At 45.0% G+C, this 13,318-nt stretch overlaps 1 protein-coding gene across 1 annotated transcript in view; it reads left to right on the plus strand.

Annotated features, from left to right (window-relative positions):
• The window catches only part of zfhx3b (zinc finger homeobox 3b), a 176,850-nt gene that overhangs the window by 138,230 nt on the left and 25,302 nt on the right, over window positions 1–13,318 (plus strand). The window contains 1 exon segment of the mRNA XM_061222572.1: window positions 9,456–9,563. Coding sequence (XP_061078556.1) covers window positions 9,456–9,563 — 108 coding nt within the window.

The raw sequence follows: 13,318 nt of genomic DNA on the forward strand, positions 1-13,318 counted from the left end.
AAGATATGCAAATGCCAGGGTCGATAAATCGACAGGCCTGGATCTTCATGTGGTCCATCAGACTGGTCCGTGGTTCCTAAAGAGAAATGTAAACAGTTAATTACATTTTAATGGACACATACGACTTGTAGAGGCATCGGAAAAATACATATAAGCAATTGACATTTGGGCAAATGGGGCTTCTTGGAAAGCCGTGTAAATGAACAGGAAAAAAACCAACATATTCAAGGAAGCCCTGTCTTATTCATGTGTATAATAGGGAGAATTTTTCATTTATTTTTCACTGCCTATTTATAGGAGATATGCAGTTTGTTTTATTTTTCCCCTTTAATTGTGAATATGTAATGAATTCAGGTGTGTGTATTTGTGTAGTTAGACTGTAGTGCAGAGGCAGTTTTGTACTTGTGTCTGTGTGAGCGCTGTTGTGTTGTGTTGTGCTGTTGTGTAGTTAATGAGACTGTAGTGCAGAGGCAGTTTTGTACTTGTGTCTGTATGAGCGCTGTTGTGTTGTTGTGTAGTTAATGAGACTGTAGTGTAGAGGTAGTCTTGTGCTTGTGTCTGTATGAGCGACGTTGTGTTGTGTAGTGCTGTTGTGTAGTTAATGAGACTGTAGTGTAGAGGTAGTTTTGTGCTTGTGTCTGTATGAGCGCTGTTGTGTTGTGTTGTGCTGTTGTGTAGTTAATGAGACTGTAGTGTAGAGGTAGTTTTGTGCTTGTGTCTGTATGAGCGATGTTGTGTTGTGTTGTGCTGTTGTGTAGTTAATGAGACTGTAGTGTAGAGGCGGTTTTGTGCTTGTGTCTGTATGAGTGCTGTTGTGTTGTGTTGTGCTGTTGTGTAGTTAATGAGACTGTAGTGTAGAGGCAGTTTTGTGCTTGTGTGTGCTGGGTTGTGCTGTACCTGGTAATTAAAGTGCGTTTTATGAAAGGCGGACGCAGGGGGGAGATGAGCTATGAACAGAGAGGCTGTGACAGTTTCAGGTTATGTGATTTTTCTGTCCTTTTTCGTCAAATGAAAAATCAATAGATTTTCTGGGTTATACATATTCAGCTGGGCTGTGGCACTTCCGTGCTGATGGCTCTCCGGCTCTCTGGCTGTCAGAGCTGTACCATCGCATTTTCCGAGCCGCTGGCGAATATCTCCTGATGTGATTGCCCTTCGTGACAACGTCGATGCTGTTTCTGTTGTTCCTTCCTTGCACCCCCCAACCTCCCCCCCCCCCCCCCCCCCCCCAATACCACACCCCCACCTCCGTACATCTAGAAATAGGTGAGTCAGTGTGGAAGAAAGGAGGGGAAAGGAGAAAAGCACCATGTATCCCCTCTATTGTGCTGGAGAATGACCTGGGGGCTCAGAGTGCTGTCCAGTCAGCCTGGGACTCGAGAGGGCCTCAAGGCCCACTGCAGGCCCGGGAAAGAGCATCCGCCTGTCTGTCATTATGCGCTGTGTCTGTGTGTCTATCTGTCTATCTGTCTGTGTGTCTGTGTCATTATGCGCTGTGTCTGTGTGTCTGTGCCATTATACACTGTGTCTGTGTGTCTGTGTGATTATACACTGTGTCTGTGTGTTTGTGTGATTATACACTGTGTCTGTGTGTCTGTGTCATTATACACTGTGTCTGTGTGTCTGTGTCATTATACACTGTGTCTGTGTGTCTGTGTCATTATACACTGTGTCTGTGTGTCTGTGTCATTATACACTGTGTCTGTGTGTCTGTGTGTCTGTGTGTCTATCTGTCTGTGTGTCTGTGTCATTATGCACTGTGTCTGTGTGTCTGTGCCATTATACGCTGTGTCTGTGTGATTATACACTGTGTCTGTGTGTCTGTGTGATTATACACTGTGTCTGTGTGTCTGTGTGTTTGTGTGATTATACACTGTGTCTGTGTGTCTGTGTGTCTGTGTGTCTGTGTGTCTGTGGGTCTGTGTGTCTGTGTGTCTGTGGGTCTGTGTGTCTGTGTGTCTGTGTGTCTGTGGGTCTGTGGGTCTGTGTGTCTGTGTGTCTGTGGGTCTGTGTGTCTGTGTGTCTGTGTCATTATACACTGTGTCTGTGTGTCTGTGTGTCCTCCACAGCAACACTAATGGCTTCTCTTTGTTGCGTTCGGAGTTGAGCTGGTTGAGTGCAGAGCTGATGCTCACTTCTGCAAATGACATTAACCCAGAACCAGTGTTCAGATCCACTGATCTCTCTGCTGCTGCTCCACGCTGCACAACAATAACCATCATCATCATCATAATAGGAATTACAATAATAATAATCATAATCATAATAGGAATTACAATAATACTGAGAATAATAATAATAATAATTATAAAAATTTTCCTCGAAATACCTGCCCAATGTGCACGTGCAGCATATGCTGTATTTATCATGCATTGGCAGATTAATTCATAAATACGCCCAACTTAGTTTTGGTCATTTCTGGGCATTGCATTTGTATGCTTAGCTCAATGTTGACAGTAGGACGTACAGTATCACTGTGTGTTCAGACATTTCCTCGATGCTCCGTTGTGCACAGACATGATGCGCACATTTTAATTCAGTCCTTTCTGAAGGTTGTCATTTGTCACTGGTGTTTATAGGAGAATTATAAATTATAGGAGAAGTGGGCAGCTGAATGGGCAATATTACCATAATGCAAAATCATAAATGTTGCAAAGAGATTGTTCATTTTTATTGTTAAAATGTTAATTATGGTTGTCATGGAAGTACTTCTGTAGCCGTGGTACAGCAAGCTGGAAAGATCATATCAGTTCCTGCTTTTTGTTTTTCCACATTAGAAGGTGTATGTTGTTTATCTGTCTGTCTTTCTTAATGTATGCACGTGTTCCTACATGAGAAACAGAGAAAGGCTCAGCCTATGTTCTGAAGCAAGTGAAATGTATAATACCCTTTCAGCTTTTAGAGAAGTGTGCATTGGTGCGCTGAGGAGTGTGCGTCTGATTTCTCGTGGTCCTGCTCTTACGCGTTTCCACAGTGTCCACCCGACGGCCAGTGAGTGTGTGTGGGGCGTGAGGGAGGGAGTGTGTGAGGCTGGGGGGATCACATTAAGTGCTGTTCAGAAGCCGGAGGGAGGGATGGTGGAGGAGGGTGAGGGAGGGATGGTGGAGGAGGGGGGTTGAAGGATTGTGTGGGAAGGAGGGGTCTAGCGTGGGGGGGGGGGGGGGGGGTGTATTGTTCTAAAGCAGTGTGAGATGTCCCTGCTGTTTGTGATTAACTGGCTTTTTAAAGTTTTTCTGCTATTAGCTGCAAAAAAGCCCCATCCCCCCTCCCCCTTAATCACCCTCCTCTCCTCCTCGGCCCAAACCCCCCCCCCCCGTCTCCCTCCCCATGGAGACACAAAGTATTCATTCACATTTAGATCCCCTCTCCTGCCCCCGGGGTCACCACTGGGCCAGCCGGGAGAGAGGGCCAGGTCAGGAATTTAGCACGCAACTCCGGCATCCACCGCAGGACAGATCCGTCTTAAGCCAGCCATGAAGGTAGAGTTTGTTTACGCGTTAGGTGTGACCTGTGTGTGTTTGCGTACGTGTGAACCGCAGAGGAATTTATGTTTTTTTGTGTTTTTTCATTTGGAGAGTGTGTTTGTATTTTTATTTTTTTAAACCCTTTTTCATGCATTACTTCGTTACCTTCAACAGATTTTTTTAATGCAGACATTTACATGAATTTTTGAAAGCATTTGGGCATAGTTCATACTTATGTTGATATTTTTTGCATTTACTTTAGCACTTATTTTTTTTGGTTTTATAGTAACGTGGTTTAGTTGTTTTTTTATTTTTGCTGTTTGTCATTCTAGTAAGCCACATTTTAACAGGACTACAGAAAGCACTGGTGCGAGAGTGCAGTTGTCTTTTAGAAGAGAATGGTGTTCAGGGAGAGAGAGGGTGTGTGTGTCTGTGTGCGCATGCCAAGGGGGTGTTTGTGTGTGTGTGTGTGTGTGTGTGTGTGTGTGTGTGTGTGTGTGTGTGTGTGTTTGTGTGTGTGTGTGTGTGTGTGTGTGTGTGTGTGTGTGTGTGTGTGTGTGTGTGTGTGTGTGTGTGTGTGTGAGTGAGTGTGTGTGTGTTTGTATGTGTACATGTATGTGTGTGAGTGTGTGTGAGTGTGAGTGTGTGTGTGTGTGTGTGTGTGTGTGTGTGTGTGTGTGTGTGTGTGTGTTTGTATGTGTACATGTGTGAGTGTGAGTGTGAGTGTGTGCGAGTGTGTGTGTGTGTATGTGTACATGTATGTGGGTGAGTGTGAGTGTGTGTGTGTGTGTGTGTGTGTGTGTGAGTGTGAGTGTGTGTGTGTGTGTACTGGAGCAGCAGTGCTTTTCCGGCGCACTCCCGTCAGTTTCATTTCACGCGCTCAGCGCGCGGAGTCAGTCCGGCTCCGTGTGAGAGAGTCTGGGGGGGAGGTGTGAAGCCAGCAGTGGCGCTTTAAGACCAAAAAAAAAAAAAAAAACAATAAAAAAAGCAGGAAGCTCCGGGATGAAGTTAGGGAAGGGCCCCTCTCAGAATTACAGTGTGCGCCCAGACACCTGCTTCTGATGATTACTCTGCGGCCGGGACCGCTCTGCCGTAATGAGCGGGGTTACTGGGCTCCGGAGGGCTCCGTGCGGGCCAGACGGGCTGCAGCCGGCTCTCCCCGGGTCTCCGGTCTGGGCGGAGGCTGGACACGGCCTTGTTCACTCCGCAATTAGGCCCTCCTTTATTTGTGTCTGTGGGCTCCTAACGGAGTCCAGCTCAACATCAATTATTTATTTCCCGGCGTGTCGGTGTTTATTATCATTATCTTTACTGTATTTATTAGTGTTGCCCCTCTCGTTCTGGCGTACCTGACCGTAAGCTCTGCTGCTTTCGGCCGTCTCCGCTTCCTGTTCCGTCTGCTTTTGTAATCTTCACTTTTTTTTTCCTCCCTTTTTTAAAAGCGTATCCGTCTTTGCTGTGCATTCATCTGTCTGTTTCTCTCAGTCTCTCCCTGCGTGCATACAAACCTGTGTGTGTGTGCGCACAAGCGCTCTTTCCCAGCTTGTGTAGGGTGACACCTATGGGTGAGTCTGGGGCGCTGCACTCTTAAGACTGTGAATGTGAGAAAGAGAGAAAAGCTCCTGCCCTGTCCTGGTCTCCAGTTAAACCATTCCACCCAGCTGTGGGGACCAGAGGTACTCGCCTCTCGTATCCCATCGGAATACCGATGTTCCAACACAAAGCTCTTGTTTCCAGATTTCTCTGAAAGAATGGTGCGACTGTTTTGTTTTGGTCCGCAGAATGTGCTGCAGTGTGCTCATTCGAGCAGATGACATTATTAGATTAAAGGAAAAGTTTAATATAATTTCATCAGGAGGGTTAATGAGGACAATTAGTAAGATGTCGACCTTCGGGCTATTGTCCTTTTATATTTTTACATTTTCGATTCGAGATGGCCCGTTGCCATCGCTGAGTGTTTCTGCCTCCTCCCGGTCCTAATCTCTGACTTAATTTTGTACGTTTTCTATTTGCTCGCTCCTCTCAGGCCACTGCTGACCTTTCATTAATTATGTCTGGCCGGCTTTAATCATTGTGTAATACCGATGGAAATGAGATGAGGAAAGAGAGCGCTGATTTCCGCTTTAAAGACCCGGCTTGGCTGGTCAAATCACATTTCTGCATTTCTGCGTATGTTACCGGGAGTGTCTTGTGCAGCTTGTGCTGGGTGTGCCGTGTATCTCAATTTCATATTTAAAATATTTAAAAGTGGCACGAGGGCCAGGGGGATGTCAGACCCACGAGCACCCTGTAGGAGATCTGGCTGGAGTGCGTTAGCCGTGCGTGACGGCTGTTATATCCAGTATCACCGTGCGCAAATCTGACTGCTGGATTCCTGTCACATTTCAACTCACGGGAACTTTTGTGTGTGGAATTTCAACTCAGGTTAGGACCTTAAAGGGAAGATAATCATAAAGTATTTTTTTTATTGTAAAAAATGTGTGTGGATTATTTTGTAAGCGCAGTAGGCCTGCCAAGGTCGTTTCGGCTGATTCTCTGAGTCATCCGAGTTGCTTCGGGGCCGGGGTTACCGGCAATTCTGGGACGTATTTGTGGTGCCTCGCTGGCTTTCCCTGGACGGGTTAGCATCTCCCAGCCAGCATGGGGCCGGTTGTGCTGGATGGACATCGAGGGTTGCTGTGGTAACATAACAGAAACATGCGCAATAATAAAATAAAAAATATGCGAGTGTGATCTTGGGAACGCTTAAATGCGCTTTTTCTGGTCCCTCTTAAATACATTTATTTAAGGACAGCATCGTTGTCTGCGCTGAGTGGTACTGTGAGTCATCACGGCGTAACTACGGGCCGCCCGCTCCTGTTCATACTGCAGGTCCTGTCTGTGGCAAACCCACCCACCTTTGCGTCTGTCACAGAGGTGGTGTCTGTGGTGTTTCTGTGCGGTCCGTGAGTACCGTTTCAGCGCTGCGGAAACGCCTGTGTACTGATAGTTGCGGTATCGTAATTGTGGTGTTTAGAACTGCTGAACGCAAACAGGCTCAATCGCGTCTAAAAACACCTCTGGACTTATAGCAATACACAAAAATAAACCAGAGTATTGTGTTACTAAAAAAAAACATCTCAAATGAGCCCATTTATTTGACCAATTCCCCTCTGATAGTTAGGTCGCGAGACACCTGGATTCTGACCCATTCTCAGGTTTTTACATTTCAATAATGAACATTAGGGAGGGTATTTATGGTAGATGTTATGTTGCATGCTTCCCTTGAAGGATTCTGTTTTTATTTAGCCTGCACAGCTAACTGAGACAGTCCAAAGACTGCATACAACCTCCTGGAAATGTTAAATCTAAAATATATTAAATAATATGTGGGCTTAAATATGAATACCCATTTTTACTCTATGGCATTTAAGTGAATTTGATTTCTTCATTAATTGTGCTCGTATTAACACTATGTTAGATGAACTAAGTGACACAAAACAGTTCTCTATTAAATCAATGAAATGACATTTTCAGCAATATAGTTTATTTCATTTTTTTGCTCACCATCATACCAGATGAATCAATTCTGTGGGCTTCCATTTTTATTTTATCTCACTATTTTGGCAATTTAAGAAATATTGTCTCCAACAGGGAAATTACACATGTTCATTCAACCGTCTGGCTTTATGGATTTCAGTTTGAATGTATTTTTTGCCGTTGGCTATAGTGTAATCTTTAATTACTTTCTATGAGACAGCCACAGTTAAAAGCAGAGAAATTAAGGTTTGAGAATCATTTCACTGCTAGTGCGCATTCACCAGGAGCTTCAGTAATTAAAACAGCATAACAAAATGCAAAATGATATGTTCTCCTCATAATTCATTCTCTGCAGCTGCATAATTCAGACAATCACAGTCTTATAACTGTGGATACGCATTTCCCCGGCTTTCTGCGTGCCTGCTAGATTGTCCTTTTTATTCTTTCAGTTGCTGACGAATACGAAGGTCTACAGAGAATGTATGCATGCTAAGTGCTGAACATGGCGATCCTATTGAGCCCATAAGGAGGCGGCTCAGGGCTTTAAGCACCATCCCACCACTCTCAGCTCGGTGCCCGCATCATGTACAGAAATGTGCGTTTGATTAATCAGCCACAAACACATCACTGCACTGCGTCAGGAATCGCATCCTTTCCCTGCAAAGTCAGAAACAGAAAATAGGAATGTTTAAAAATCGCCCCGCTGATGATGTTCTTCCGTAATGTATAGCGTTTAAAAGATTGAATTGTGAATTGAAATCAGCGGAGCTATCAGTCCCCATGGCGCCCACACTCATCAGACGTCAGACAGAATAATCAGAGAGAAATCGCCTCACCGAGCAATAAATATTTATTCTTGTGTCTTTATTTGTGACACAGGGTACTGTGCGATTTTTATTTTTTATTTTTTTACTCGTGCTTCCAGACGGTAGTGCTATATTTTCAGGACCTTTGTGAAAAGCCCCTTTCCCGTGGATAGATACCATGTGTACTGTACTTCAGTAAAGAAGTAAATGAATATATAAACGACTGCTGGTCTCTTTCTGAGGGGCCTGGCCTGTGGATGTTAGGTGTTGCAATCTCAGGCCTGTACCTGTGTGTTGTGTGTTGTGTGTTGTGTGTTGTGTGTGTGTGTGTGTGTGTGTGTGTGTGTGTGTGTGTGTGTGTGTGTGTGTGTGTGTGTGTGTGTGTGTGTGTTGTGTGTGTGCGTGAGTGCTGTTGCACTACGGAACTAGCTCGAGAAATAAATATTTGAGCAGGATCCTTTATTATTATTATTTTTTTGTGTCCTGTTGTTGTTGCAATGTCGATATATCAATAACCTGATGTGTAGAGTCCAGAGCAGAGGCACTTTCAAAAGAACATTTAAGTACATTTGCCAAGAATTAGCTGACTTGTGTAATAACTGATAGGGCTTATTGACTGTGGTGCAGTTTACTGTGGTCCGATCAATGCTGTCGTGTGTTAGTCACACTACTTTTATACAAACTTAACAGTCGGAAGGGTGCCGCAAGTCATCGGGGAGAGCTAAACGGGATTGATGTTCATTTTATTATGCATTTTTGGTCATTTTTTTCCTTGGTACATTACTTACAGATGACATTATTGGTTATCCATTGTTCGGAGTTCATTGCTTTTAAATGGCCTGGCATATTGACCAGAAGCTTTTAAGCAGGTTGTGGGAGGGTTGTAAGGAGGTTGTCGGGGGGTTTCTTCATTTGACTTGGCAGAAATATAAATGGCGGCTCTGGAAGTTTTAAATATTTATGTTTGTGTTTTGCATTACCTGCACAATTGCACTGGCGCTGGGCGGGCAGAATGTGCGCGCCTATCCTGGAGTGACTTTGCAAGGTGCCGTTTGGCTGTAATATTGAACCAGGAAGAGGAAACGGTCTCAGTAGAGACATACTCACGACACAATATTTTTTCCTGTCGATCTCCAGTGGAAAATGTGTGTGCGCTTTACTGCCGTTCTGCATCCAAATGATAGTCCTCATAGTTTCATAGTCCTATATAGATTTAAATTATGACTTTGGTGGAGCAGATAATTTAATGTTTAGGTATAGGATAATTGTTCTTATTTTATTTTACAATGGTTATTGCTGCTGTTTTTGTTATTCAGAGTCATGCTGTAATGATAGCTTTCAATTGTTAATTATTATACATTTCACATGTGTGTATATTGTAAGTTATTATAGTGGGTGCAGTCTGTGTTCCGTGGGAAAGCGTTGCACATGCATTTGAATTATAATTAAAATGTTAAAAACGGAATTTCTTTCATCTTTAAAGTAAAATAACGTAACGGGCATGTCCTTGTACAGTGTGCTGCACGCAGGGAAGCTCTGTCTCTTTGTGCTGTCGGGGGCTGTGACGGCTTTGAGCTCCCGTCGGGGGAAAGCGCTGCTGTCCCTTTAAGAGCGGGGATGGAGTGAGATTTACATGCCCCCCCCTCTCCCCCCCCCCCCCCCCCAGGAGAGCTGAGCGAGGATGTGGAGGCAGCCGGGGAGGCCAGCACTGACCAGGAGGACCAAACCAAAGACGGGGAGAGTGGGGGGGAGAAGGAGCTGGCGAAAGGAACAGGTAAGGCCCGTTCCTCTCCTCTGGCGCGGTGTTGGCGGAGTTTGGGCCGTTTCTTCCTCAGCCACCTCACCTGAGCAGAACTCCGTTATTTCAACCATGCCTCGCAAATTAAAGAGCGCACATGATTTAGTTATGGATTTAACTCTGTCTGCTATTATGATACTTCTAAAAATGTATTTAAATCATTTCGGTATATGTATATTTTTAATTACTTAGTCGTCTTAGCTCTGGCTTGGAAAAGAGGTATTTGTTAAATATGTCTTTTTGCTGTTGCCTTGTGTCCACTAATTGAAGTAATGTGATGAAGGGGGAATTGGATCTCAGCCGTGGATTCTGTGTTCTGCACACTGTGCCTGTGTAGCAATGGCCAATTAGCCAACTGTGAGCGAGTGTGTCCACTACTGAACCGTTTGCAGCTGGGTTAAACTGCAAAACTTCTATCTGAAAAATTATAGCCTTAGATATTTCAGTATTTTATGATGGTACTTAAATACAGGGTTGAACTGCAGTATTATGGAATAGATTGCTTATTATCACTTAATTATAAATATATATATATATATTTATTTTTTTAAACACAACCATACATTTGTATTCATATCCCTGCTCAGCTGGATCAGACCTCTCTCGGACGTGGGCTGAGCTAAATCTCTCTGTTTCTGTGCTGCTCATATGGGTGCTGGTGTAAGGTCAGAGCATGCTTGGGTGCTGCAGGAAGTGATGTCACCTTGTGCCTCATGCCAACAGCGGAGGATTTTAACCTCGATTTGAGCTCAACACCAATATGCTTTCCCGTTTGTACAGTGTAGGTGTTCGCACTCCGTAATCCGCGCTGATCTTGGCTTTTTTGAGTGTTTTTCAAAATGAAAGTTGATTTGATTTGAGCTGTTGGAATGGAAGCAGGCTCCTCGCTGGAAGTGTTTTTCAGATAGGAGCAGAGAGGTGGACTCTCCCCTGTGATGGGGAAAAGGAAGTGTGTGTGTGTGTGTATGTGTGTGTGTGTGTGTGTGTGTGTGTGTGTGTGTGCTGAAAGATCACTGCAGTGATCAGTGTGTGTGTGTGTGTGTGTGTGTGTGTGTGTGTGTGTGTGTGTGTGTGTGTGTGTGCTGGAAGATCACTGCAGTGATCAGTGTGTGTGTGTGTGTGTGTGTGTGTGTGCTGGAAGATCACTGCAGTGATCAGTGTGTGTGTGTGTGTGTGTGCTGAAAGATCACTGCATTGTGCTGTCAGGCCTTACTGACACAGTCAAACGGCTTAAAAATCGTCCGTATGACACAACATGTACACATACTTACAGAAAGAAAATATAGTGGCTTATTTAATTCCAAAGCTCCTGAATGTGTGTGTTTCAGGGTTTTCACAGTGGAGATGTGTTGTCTGTGAAAAACGCTCTCTGCATTATTAGCAGCTCTTCAGTGAAAATAGCGTGTGCATCGCGTGTGCATCGCGTGTGCATCGCGTGTGCATCGCGTGTGCATTAGTGTGCATCGCGTGTGCATCGCGTGTGCATCGCGTGTGCATTAGTGTGCATCGCGTGTGCATCGCGTGTGCATCGCGTGTGCATCGCGTGTGCATTAGTGTGCATCGCGTGTGCATCGCGTGTGCATCGCGTGTGCATCGCGTGTGCATCGCGTGTGCATCAGTGTGTTGAGACAGCAGGCTGGCTATCGGTGGAAGCAGGGTAGGGAGAGGGTGTTTGCGTCCGGGGCAGTTTGTGCTCTGAGTGAAAACATGTGGTGCCCGATTCCCCCACGCCACTATTAAAGTGAAGGAGCATTGCTCTGCTCTCTCTCTAGCTACTGGTGTGTTCTGTGGAGATGTTCCTAATATCGCTGCTGTTCTCAGGCCTGTCGTGGAGCTGGTGGCACTTGGCTTTGTAAGACCGGCCCCTTGTTAAATGGCAGTGAGTAAAAGTGCTGGCGGATGGGCGGATGGGACCGTGTGTCCGGCTAAAAGCCGCTGTTTATCTTTGAATGCGTTACTTCTGTCACGAGCTGCACTTAGAGACCCAGCCGAAAATAATAAAGCGCACGTTAAATAAAGCGCACGTTAAATAAAGCGCATGTTAAATACAGTGCACGTTACATACAGTGCACGTTAAAGCGCACGTTAAATAAATTGCACGTTAAATAAAGCACACATGTGCACATTAAATAAAGCATGTTAAAGTGCACGTTAAAGCTTGTTAAATAAAGTACATGTTAAATAAAGCGCACGTTAAAGTGCATGTTAAATAAAGCGCACGTTATTAAAGCGCACGTTAAACGCGTAGAGCGCACGTTAAACGCGTAGAGCGCACGTAAAATAAAGCGCACGTTAATAAGGCGCACGTTAAACGTGTAGAGCGCACGTTAACACATAAAGCGCACATTACATAAAGCGCACGTTAAACGCATAGAGTGCAAGCTAATAAAGCGCACGTTAAACGCGTAGAGCGCACGTTAACACAAAGCGCACGTTAAATAAAGCGCACGTTAATAAGGCGCACGTTAATAAGGGGCACGTTAAACGTGTAGAGCGCACGTTAATAAAGCGCACGTTAAACGCGTAGAGCGCACGTTAATAAAGCGCACGTTAAACGCGTAGAGCGCACGTTAATAAAGCGCACGTTAATAAACGCACGTTAATAAAGCGCACGTTAATAAAGCGCACGTTAAACGCGTAGAGCTCATGTTTAACACATGAAGTGCACGTTAAACGCGTAGAGCGCACGTTAATAAAGTGCACGTTAAACGCGTAGAGCTCATGTTTGACACATGAAGTGCACGTTAATAAAGCGCACGTTAAACGCGTAGAGCGCACGTTAATAAAGCGCACGTTAAACGTGTAGAGCGCACGTTAATAAAGCGCACGTTAAACGCGTAGAGCGCACGTTAATAAAGCGCACGTTAAACGCGTAGAGCGCACGTTAATAAAGCGCACGTTAATAAAGCGCACGTTAATAAAGCGCACGTTAATAAAGCGCACGTTAAACGCGTAGAGCTCATGTTTGACACATGAAGTGCACGTTAATAAAGCGCACGTTAAACGCGTAGAGCTCATGTTTAACACATGAAGTGCACGTTAATAAAGCGCACGTTAAATGCGTAGAGCTCATGTTTGACACATGAAGTGCACGTTAATAAAGCGCACGTTAAACGCGTAGAGCTCATGTTTGACACATGAAGTGCACGTTAACACATAAAGCTGCTATTAAAGGCAGGGGCAGGGCTTGCCTGTCGTCAGAGAGCGATCTCTTCATTGTGCCTCTCATGGTTTTCACATGAAACCACACGCCGTGTTTGTTCATAATTATGCGCTACGAAAGAGAAGGGTTTGAAAAACAACAGCAAGTCTGGGGCTCTGCATTGAAATCATGACTTATTTAAACAGCTGATATCATGTTGGCAGAAGCTGCAGTTTAGTCACCTTCCCCGATAAGCAATTTGGGGGTTGTTTCTAATGCTGGGGTGTAAAATATTTATAAACATCGTGCCCTAAGGCACAACCCCCTCCCCATACACCCCCTCCTTGTACGCCCCTCTCAGGCGGTGTTTGTGAAATGGAGCGTTTTCTCTTCAGATTCGGGAACCAAATCACTATTAGAGCAGAGAGGGTATTAATGTAGCTGCGGAGAGAGGCAGGGGAGCGGGGGCCGGGGGGGGCGGGGGCCGGGGAAGGGCGTCGCCCGGGGGGGGGCTTCTCAGAGAGGAAGGATTGTTAATACACTTTAGTGCAGGGAGGAGTGGCAGGAATAGGGTCTGACATGTTTAACA

The sequence above is a fragment of the Conger conger genome, chromosome 15 (assembly GCF_963514075.1).
Source record: "Conger conger chromosome 15, fConCon1.1, whole genome shotgun sequence".
Taxonomy (NCBI): domain Eukaryota; kingdom Metazoa; phylum Chordata; class Actinopteri; order Anguilliformes; family Congridae; genus Conger; species Conger conger.